Source organism: Pundamilia nyererei, unplaced genomic scaffold (assembly GCF_000239375.1).
Source record: "Pundamilia nyererei isolate P.nyererei 1_Seehausen unplaced genomic scaffold, PunNye1.0 scaffold00122, whole genome shotgun sequence".
Taxonomy (NCBI): domain Eukaryota; kingdom Metazoa; phylum Chordata; class Actinopteri; order Cichliformes; family Cichlidae; genus Pundamilia; species Pundamilia nyererei.
This window is the reverse complement of record NW_005187523.1, coordinates 119,651-130,181: the sequence shown is the minus strand read 5'-3', so window position 1 is coordinate 130,181 and position 10,531 is coordinate 119,651. Positions and strand designations below refer to the sequence as shown.

Here is a 10,531-nt window from a genome sequence, read left to right as displayed (position 1 = left end):
TACATAAGGCACACGGGGTTATAAGGGGCTCTGTCGACTTTCAGAAAAATCAAAGGATTTTAAGTGCGCCGTATTTTCCAAATAACGACGGCCCGCTCTGAACCAGTTCTGGTTCATCGTTTCATTCAACCATCCGCTTTCGCTCTTCTCATTCTGCGTCGCCGCCATGCTTTTTCTGCCATGTGCGTATGTAAACAAAGGCACTGCGCATGCGCGTTTTACCCATATTCTATCGCCATATTTCATTTTCTTATCGTTGCCAACATTATACCGGTATTACCGTGAACGGTATGATATGGCCCAGCCCTACTGTCAGCAGAAGACGAGTGGACATGAAAAATAGCGTTAAAGTGGCAGAGATACGAGGTGCTGCACTTCAGGTCAGAAGTGCTAGAACCACAGTATAACCAGGATGCTGACGTTTGGTTAGGTCTTTAGCTCTGACATAAAGTGAGCTGTATCCAAATGGCCACGTGTAACTTATCAGTTTTTCAGCTACTTTTGAGATTTTGGAGATTCAGGAACTGCACTGTGATGCTACCCCTAAAATGTTGGCCACGTTGTCGTCTCCTAAGATGAAATGTACGTTATTATCCTTGACAGGAAAATGTGACTTGGTCAGCAGTGAAACTTAACTAGCACCATCTTGGCCTGCAGCTGGCAACAGCACATCTTCTTTGCTCTGCTGCCTAAGTGAGCTTGACGTAGCATGAACCACTTTTCCAGTTGGTGCAGTTCTGGTTAGACTGGCCCTCAACCTCAAGCACATCTTTACAGCAGAACAAGGACTAGTGTTGTAGTTGATGGACGAAATTGTGGAGTACCCTCTGTAACTCTGGGGCCAGTCTTTGAATGTTATTAAGGGCGTGGTCAGCTAGACAGGAAGTAGAAAATTGGGCCAAGCTGGTGCTAGCTGGTTGGCAGCAGCTGATCTTTCAAAATAAAAACCAGCTGATTGTCGGAGCCTGTGTGTGTGAAGGACACTGATCCCAGAAACATGCTGTTTTAAAACATGGACCAGGACATGTTAGAACCTGGTTATAATGAAAAACCTGAGAATGGCCAAGGATGAAAAGCCTCAGTGCAAATAATCCATATCCATTCACTAACCTGCTGTTGTGTAACAACAGGTCAGGCTGATAGCTGGATGTCATCTGCTCGCAAGGCCGCTCTACTCGATGCACATTCCTGTCACGCCGCTCAGACTGAGAGGCAGCTCTTTGAAACAGCTCTGTATGCTCATGCCTGCTGTCGGCTGCTGCTGCTTGAACCACTGCAGCCTTTGCTGAGCTCTGGCTGCTTTAAATTGTGTGTTGATGTTTGCTTTATGGGATGTATGACTGGGGGCTAATGAGCTAAGGATCCATTAGCAATTCGTTTTAATTGCAACGTGATTGTTGAAAGCGAGCCATGAGCCACATGCTAATGCTATGCTAACAAAACAGAATATAATTGTGAATCACATTTGTTATTATCAGGTTAGCATTTTCTGATATAATGAAGCTGTGTGGTTTCAGGTTGCACCTCAGTGACATGCAGCTTATGGTTTCAGTGCAGAATCACGTCCAGCATGAGTGTGTGTTTAAAATAAAGAGTTTAATCTTCACGATGCTTCACGTAGTGCTGGCTTTGAATTGCTGCATTTGCTAATATGGGTGTGTCACTCATGTTAACACACTGTACCAGGTGAAGGACTGCCACATGTATATTTAATGTCACAGTATACTGGCCCAGCTGATTTTCGGTCTAACTGTGCTGGCTTGGATGTGGAAACGAGACACATGCTGTCACAGTGCGTCCTGTTAGGACAAAGCTGTTTTGGAGGTGACAGCTCGGGCTGTGGCCCACCTGCAGACCATCATACAGGCTATGCACGGCTTCATTTGACCAAAGCAAAGCAGTACGGACTTCCCTGCCTGTGCAGCAGTTTCTGTTTCAGAAGGCAAAGCTTGTTTCTTATGTTGTCATGGACTTCATGGAGCAGCAAAGTGTCTCCCAACAAACTGAACTTCACTGCAATGATACAGAACAGAATCCCTGCAGGAGCTGGAAAAATAGACTTCATGATGGGAAGTTTGATCGAAGCAGCATGTTCCACCTAGGGTTACAGGATTATTTCAAGCTTTACAACTGTACTTCTCCAGTATACCAATGTAGGTATAAAGTGTGTATATGTAGACATTAGAACAGGCACTATGATGACTTTTACAGACTCTGCCAGCTGCAAAACCTGTTTCGCTTTCCTTTTGATGCATCATTTACTTATAAATGTCAGCATTGTAACATGATTAGATCCTCTTTCCTATTGTGAGAACAATGAGAATGGTTTTAATGTTGAATATGATGCATGTAGAGCCAGCCAACAGCTGAATTCAGGTTGTATTAATGAACTTGTGAACTTGCTCTGGTGTGTACGTCAGGCTAGAAAAGTTTGTGTGTGAGCTGCACTCAACGTGCCGTCCCTGTAAGAGCTGAAGACTTTTTAGATGTATTTAGTTTCACTTCATCATCGGCCCGTTGGATCTGCTCTTTGAACTTTGAGCTTTTATTCCACACAGCTGTGTTTGAAGCAGACAACTTGTAGTTGTCTTCCTGAGATGGTGTCTTGAGTTTTTTCCTTTCTGAGCCCTTGATCTGTGGGCACGTCTGTCATCCTAACCTACCTGTCGTAACTTTCTGACGGAGTGAAGTCATACATTTCAAAATAACCTTCGGTAGCCCCTCCCACCCCCAAAATCCCCATGAACAGGTTTGGTCAAATGCTCGTAGACTGACTCGTCACATTTACATTTGCACCCGTCTCCTTAGTTTGATGTGCTTCTATCAGCTCAGACGGTGATTTTACGTAGGAGTTGTCAGTTGTGATCCAGCAGATAGTACAGAGGTGTTACTGTAGCTCGGGGCTTGTTGTGGCCTTTTACCCTCATGCCTGCTGCAGCTGTCTGTTGACAGACGTTACACCTATGCTTTCACTTGTGGGGGCCTGTGGATTAGGCTTTAGACAGACTGTGTCTTAGGCGCAGTCATGTTCTCTGACTTCTTTCATATATTGTACTCGTGCAACTTCGAGTAGGGCGTTTAGGGTATAGCACTTAATGAAAGCAAACACTGTTAAAGTCCTTTAGAACAAGAAGTAAATAGATCAGTGACACAGAACTATTCACATTTGAACATTGTCACTGAGAATGATGGATGCAGGCAAACATTACAGCCCAGTTCGTACTGGGAGCCAGTTTTTAGTCAGATACTGTGATATTAAGATGTGAGTATACTTTATCCTTTGTAGCTTCCATCGCACAAACCTGCACCACAGTGTGTTTATGCTTGTTTGTTCTTCAACCACACACAGAGGAACTGATTTGCTCATTGCACGTCACTCATGAGTGTTCCACACTCTCGCTGGTAGTGGCTTCAGTTATTTTGCCCCTAATCACTTGAAGTCTGCAAATATAATTTCCTTTTTACGGCCTCTGCTTGCTGCTGCCAATCGCAGTAAAGCTGTGAACACAGTCTTGCTCCTCCTCCTTTGGCGTGACTGTCAGTAACACAGTCAGAGTGCTAACGGTCGACTCTGCTGGGCAGCCTGTGTAAATGACCACAGGAGTCTTTTTCTTTGTTTGATGTTAAACTTGCTATAATGCATCTCTAGCCACATGTTATTAGAATCGTTTGGGAGAAACTGAACAGCTCTGCAGACAAACGGACAGCATGAAGAGACGGTGACGCTGGCTCTGACCTGGTCAGTGCAGCAGTGGGGGTCCTGTTGTCAGTTAGAGGGCATAGGTGTATCGCTGGCTCAGTTTATCAGTTTTGGCTCTGCAGACTTGATACGTGGAGTCAAAGTGTTGTAACATAGAGCCTGAAATGATCATAACAACCTCGTAACTCGTCCTCCGTCTCATTTCTGCTGGGTCTTTGTTTTTGTGGGACTCTTTGCTTATTGTTTGCGTTCCACACATGCCTTTTGTTTACATGTCCATATGCTTTATATCAGCTGATCAAAAAGAAGTTTGTGGTGACAAAGTAAGTGATAGTTGTTGTGTGTAGCTTCCCTCTCCAGCAGTGGGGTCAGCATCAGCTCTCTAAGGACATGTTATTTTTGTGGGAATGAGGGGCACTCGTGTTAAAGTGAAAGGAAACGAAGCCGTCATCTTTGACAGCCCCGCCCCACAGCGTCCACGTAACACTCGTGTACAGGCGACAGAATGAATTCCCCTGTGTTTTGGGAGCTGGCCTACTTTCTGTTTTTGTATCGTCTGTACTTCTGGTTTAGTTTCTCAGTAAAGGCCCACGGGCTCTGTTGTTTGCTCTGAGACACATTTGCTACATAGTGCTTTAGGTTTGTCTAATGCTGGTGAGCACCTCTTCTTTATTTAGCGTTATATTGTTGTGTTCTGTATATCAATCCTTTGTACTGGGTGGATTGAGTGTATTCTCTCTGCGGATGAATGCCGCCATTAAGCAGCCTTCTGGGCTTCAGCTGGACCTAGGCTGAAAGACGGGCTTGTGGTGGTTACATAAGTCCGCCATTGTTGTGTCATTGTGCCGCTGTGATGAGCCAGGCCCTGACCAACAAAGGAAATGGCCTCATTAACCAGCAGCAAACAAGCATTTTAACACATCTCACTAATGTTTAGCAGGCACACGTGAACCATTTAAAGGACAGGCCTGACAATAAGCTCGTGAATACAGCTGGAATCATTAGAACTGTTCATTTACAGTCATACATGGTTTTTACACATGAGCTTGCTGATCACACAACTTTGGCTTCATCAGGTAGCTTTGCATTAAGGCAAAAACAACTACATGAGTACTTCACTCATTCATGCTTCAGGTCTAAGAGGACTGTTGGTAGAAACAAGCAGACAACAGCTAGCTGCAAGGAACGTACTCAGACCTCTGGATTTGTCTCTCTGTCTCTGCACAGTGGAAGGTGAAGGTCAAGGTCGCATTCTCCAGCGGTTTCCTGAGAAAGACTGGGAGGACAGCCCATTCCCACAAGGCGTAGAGCTGGTAAGTCATGTATCTGTGATACTGCTTATTTCGTTGTCATGCATAGGTGAGCATGTGCAGAAACTGTGGAGGACTGACCTTCACTGCAGTGCTGTTGATGCTCATATTGACCCTGTCCATGTCAGCCTGACCTCACGTATCCACTTTAAACACACGTGTCTGTCCTGTTCATTTAAAGCAGTTAGCTACTGACGTGAAACCCTCAGTGCTTACAGTGACTTTCACTCCTATGCATATGTTCTAGCTTATGATTAGATATTCTGCATAAAGGCTGGACGTTGGGTTGAAATGATGTACTGAATCTAGGGCTGCTCGATTATGGCAAAAATGATAATCACGATTATTTGACGATATTTATTTAACAATAACAATGTATTGAATAAAGACTTTAAAAAATAATAACAGTGCAAATACTGATAACAGTGCAAATGTTTGCAATATAAGAAACAAATGAAAAATGTAAACATCTGTGTTTAGTGAGCTTTGCAGTGTTGCTCTGTGGTGCAGCTACACTGTAGCAAAGTTTACACACTGTGTCTACTTGATCCACGTCTGACTGAACCCATAATGTTTCCACACCACTGAAGCTTTTTACCTCTTTTAAACCAACGGCCGTCACTCTCCTCTCCAAATAACTTCTGCTCAGCTTTCCGAGCTTCCCTCGGGTCACAACAATTAAGAGGACCCGTGTTCAAAGAGAGGTGCGCTCGATTTGCCACACGGAGCAGCGCGAGAGTAAAGCACGAGGGAGGGGCTAATAATCGGCTCAGTCATTTTTAATGATCGTTCAAAGCCCAGATCGTAATCGAGATTAAAATGCGATTAATTGAGCAGCTCTAACTGAATCTATAACAAACTGCAGAGCCATTGTGAAATATTCACATCCTGTCATCGGATCAGTTGATAGCGTCTGAATCTAGGTCGGTTGTCTGGCCTGAGCAGTCAGTGTGGTTAAAGGGGTCGGCGAGTTAAAAGCGTATCTGCGCTGTGATTCAGAAACGGACGACGACAAAAACTAAAAATGCTACATGAACGGCTTTAATTAGACTGGAGGTGCATGTTTACATCAGGCTTACGTCAGCTAACTGACAGCAGCAAGAATGACAAAGACAAACCCTGTAAATATTGATTCTGTGTCAACACTGTGGCAGAATCGACGGCTCCACTTATGTTTCCTGTTTTACAAGTCAAGATTTAAATGTTACACACTATAACCGATTGTCTTGAAATCGGAAACTGATTTACTAATAATACTGGACTGCATTTATATAGAGCTTTTCAGGACCCCTCAAAGCGCTTTACAATGCCACTGTTCATTCACTCTCACACTCACACACTGGTGGAGGCAGCTACAGGTGTAGCCACAGCTGCCCTGGGGCAGACTGACAGAAGCCAGGCTGCCATATCGCACCGTCGGCCCCTCTGGCCAACACCAGTAGGCGGTAGGTGAAGTGTCTTGCCCAAGGACACAACGACCGAGACTGTCCGAGCCGGGGCTCGAACGGCAACCTTCCGATTACAAGACGAACACCCAACTCTTGAGCCACCATCGCCACCATCGCCACCATCGCCCTGCATATCACTGTCATATACGGGGCCGGCGCTCATGGCGAGCTGTGGTGCAGTTGAAGCCCAGCCCTGGATGAATCGAGGTGTTGTCCCACCATGTGATCTACTATTGTCTGATACGTTTGCTAATGTTTATCTTTCTCTTCTTCGCTGTGTCTTCACCTCTTGCCCCAATATTGCCACCACCTTCCCACCCCTCCTCCCCTCCTCCCCGCTCTTCAGTTCTGCCAACCCAGCGGTTGGCAGCTGGTTCCCGATCAGCTGCCTCCCTCCTTCTTCGTAGCGGTTTTGACTGACATCAACTCGGACCGTCACTATTGTGCCTGCTTCACCTTCTGGGAGGGCCTGGACAACCCCCAGGTGAGACGGTGTCAAATGATGATTCAACTGAAACGGAATCATTTAATGTGACAGTAATGTGTGACCCTGTGTTCAGCTGCAGAAGGCTGAGGCCAGCGAGGCGGACGAAGCAGATGAGGTGCTCTCCGTCGTCCAACCAGCTAAGATCTTTGCCCCCAAGAGCTTGGTGCTGGTGTCCCAGTTGGATCACACCGAGGTGTTCAGGGTACGGCTCACACAGCTTTTCCACATGTGACATTTATGTATGTAGATATGACACAACACAAGATGCACAACATTCAATTAATATCCGTTTTATTTAAAAGATGAGTGAATGTTGACAGAAGAAGGAACTAAGAAGCTGATTGGCTGGAGTTGGATTATGTGTGCAGGGTGATTCTGTTTGTGGGGGTTAGGGTTAGGTGGCGGTGTGTGCACACGGGTGTATCTACACATGCATGGACGTCCAACGTGAAAGAAACCGCACAGCTTTCTAAGTTATTAAATCATTCTCAAATCATCACAGTTTCAGAGCATTTTCTGTTGGACCGCCCGTGGTTTAAGACTTTACTGTGCAAAGTTTGGACATAGAAAATTGCTTTTTGTAGTATTTCTTTTTAAAAAGCCCCGACCGACCTTCAGTTCTGAAGTCTGGACATTAAAGTCTGGTAAAGACTAGAGGCTGACATTCTCTGTTACCATGAAACTGTAGTTTGGGACAGAGACATAAAAAGGCCCATATTTGAGCTCACAATAACAAAGCTGCACATTACCAGAGAACTTTCTGAGTGGTATTATCGTCGTCTTTCACAGGGATGCAAAATAAAACTGAATTTGTTGATTCTGATCATTTTCAAGCGTTGTTAGAGATTAGCTGCGACTTGAAGACAGACATGCTGACTCCAGACAAACACCTGACTGCACTGGAACCTGCGGCCTTGCTGTGTAAATGAGTCTGCAGCCGTCTGTGTGTGAAACCCTGCTGTGGCCTCGGTGCTGGGTTTGCCGTTGACCCTTGACCTCTGTGTTTCTTGGTTGAACAGAACTGCCTGGGGCTGATCTACACCGTCCACGTAGATGGTCTGTCTGCACCCTTGGAAACGGTTGTCGGGAATCTCCTCACTTGTGTCATCCCCATCGCTGGAGGCTCCCAGGTATAACTTCCTGTCTCTGTCACGTTGACGATGCAGCATGACCTGCCAGAGGTGATGATTTGAGTTGAGGGGTCATTTAAACCAGTGCTGTTTCTCCCTGACCGAGCAGGCTCTGTAAAATGTGTTAATGTCAGACTTTAAATGGCAGCTGATGCGTCGCTCAGCCAGCTGTGTGCATAGAAGCAAAGCTTTGCACAGCCTGCTAGTGTAGCTGCGTTTTCAGCATGAACATCCAGCGCTCTTTGTGTTTAAAGGGTCGAGTGTTGTCTAACCTGGTTGTGCATTTCTGTGGGTTTCTCTCATCTGTGGCTGAGCGCAGCTCTGCAGTGACACAGGCAGAAACACTGAAGACCTGTCGTGTTGAACAGCAGTAACAAAGTGTGTGCTCTAACCTCACGTTGTCATATCGTGGACGCATATGTGCACACACCTTTTTAACCAATCACAGATGAGCTGGAAATCTGCAGAAAACTCCAGCAGGTTAATAAACCCTGTATTTCACATATAACAATGTCGTAATAACTTGTTCCTCATTTTACTTTTTAATTTCCCCTTCATTCATTGTTTTCACATTTTCTTTTAAGGTCATGTTTATTTTAATTCCACCACCTGGAAACTGATCTAATAATCTGTTTTTAAACACAGATGACTCGTGTCACCGTGCACGTACAGCAGGAAGTGTGTATTTTCTCTGAACTACACTAGCTGACACTTCCTGCTCCAGATGTTGTAACCCGTGTGTGTCATTTGTGTGCGCCCTACTGTACCCTGGTTCCTCTGTGTTACAGACAGATGAGGCCCCAGTTTGTAGTTTAGACAGAGTTCCTCAGGTCCTGGCCTGTGACTGGCTGCTGGCCTGTCTCCAGGTAACGTTCATGTTCTCCAAGCTTCACCAATCAGCAAGCAGCTCGATGTGATTGATTCTGTTCATCCAACAGGCCGCCATTGTTTCTGTTTTCTTTAAAGGAATCTTTCTTGCAGTCGTTTCAAATCATTTGTGACTGATGGTGCTTCAGCTGACCTGGTTTTCTGTTTGTTTACATCATGTTCTTCATTTCAAGCTTCTTTTGTTTGCCATCAGCTTGATTTGCTGCAGCAGCGTTTAAAAGCACGGATTAGTTCCTCGTTCTTTCCCCGCCTCGGTGACACACGAACACCTTTACACACATTCAAGTTGCTGTGCAGTTCGTAGTTTGTTGCTTGGCGACCATATGGGATGGCAGATGGCTTCCTGTCGGGTAGCGCCGCGTCTGAATGAGAGAATCAGATTTAATCAGTATTAACACACATAAGACCCAAACAGTGAAGCTAGCCCACGTCTCCACTCACACTCATCAGTGCATGCGCGCTCCTTCATCACACAGAACACAGGAGAGTTTGCTGCTCTGCCAGCACGCACAAGCAGCGCTCGGAGGAGCGCAGGGCACCTGCACAAAGTAACTAAACGCTCGCCACAGACGACAAGCCAACTGCAGCAACATGACACTGATGTGCATCAGAAGTATTCAGTCAGACACGCTGTAGCTTACGCACAGTTCACCTTTAGAGCACATTTCCATGTAGCACGTTATCAAACCCCTCTCCTGAGGTGCTGCGTAGATGAAGCACAAAGCTGTATTTATCTACCGTAATCTAAGCAGCATGCAGTAGCAGCCGCCTCTTTCTTTAGTGTGGTTGCTGGACTGGATCAGCCAGAGGGCCTCGTAGCTGCGCTCGATTATGTGTGATTATAACGTCACCTGGAGGCCGAGAACGATCCAAACTGGATCCCAGGTCTGACTGCGAGCTTGCAAGCAACACAAAGGGACAGCGGTGCAGTGCACGGGGTTAGGACCCTGTGTAGATACTTACCTAACCCTAACCTCCTCAGGAGTGGTCTTCACTCGGTCTTCCTTCACCAATGAAAGAACTTTGTGATGATCTGCTTCCGCTGTCTTTCATAGTCTTCCCGCCTTCGTGATGTTGCTCAGCATTTGGTCTGGCACCAGAACGTAGGTTGTTTATTTGGCCGCTCCTGTGGCAGGATTTTTGTTGCTGTTGTGTTTCTCTGCCTAAAGAGCCTCCTGCACCCAAGCTCTGTATCTGCTTCATTTATGAAATAATGAGGCCTCACCTGTTCATGAAACTGCTTGGCCAACTGTCCCAATACTTTGGATCCAGGGTAAGCATTACCTCTTTAGGAATTGCAGCCATTTTTTTGGCTCAAAAGGATCCAAAGCTGAAACCCTGCTGTAGTCCAACCACGCGCCCTGTAACAGATACTAACAGGCCTAAAGCTATATTAGGGCTGAGCGATGCATCCTCAGTTAGATCACAGTATTTCAGAAAATGATGTTTATGAATAAATGGATGCCACACACACACACACACACACACACACACACACACACACACACACACACACACACACACACACACACACACAGGCCTAAAGCTATATTAGGGCTGAGCGATGC

General features: G+C 45.8%; 1 protein-coding gene across 5 annotated transcripts in view; it reads left to right on the top strand.

Annotated features, from left to right (window-relative positions):
* The window catches only part of sbf1 (SET binding factor 1), a 55,071-nt gene that overhangs the window by 14,245 nt on the left and 30,295 nt on the right, over positions 1-10,531 (top strand). For 3 of the 5 annotated variants that reach the window (XM_005742605.2, XM_005742606.2, XM_005742607.2), the window contains exons 2-6: positions 4,928-5,013; positions 6,805-6,942; positions 7,019-7,147; positions 7,965-8,075; positions 8,864-8,941. In XM_005742605.2, the coding sequence (XP_005742662.1) occupies positions 4,928-5,013; positions 6,805-6,942; positions 7,019-7,147; positions 7,965-8,075; positions 8,864-8,941 (542 nt within the window). The remainder of the gene's footprint in view (positions 1-4,927; positions 5,014-6,804; positions 6,943-7,018; positions 7,148-7,964; positions 8,076-8,863; positions 8,942-10,531) is intronic. The other 2 variants (XM_005742609.2, XM_005742608.2) reach the window with 1 other exon arrangement.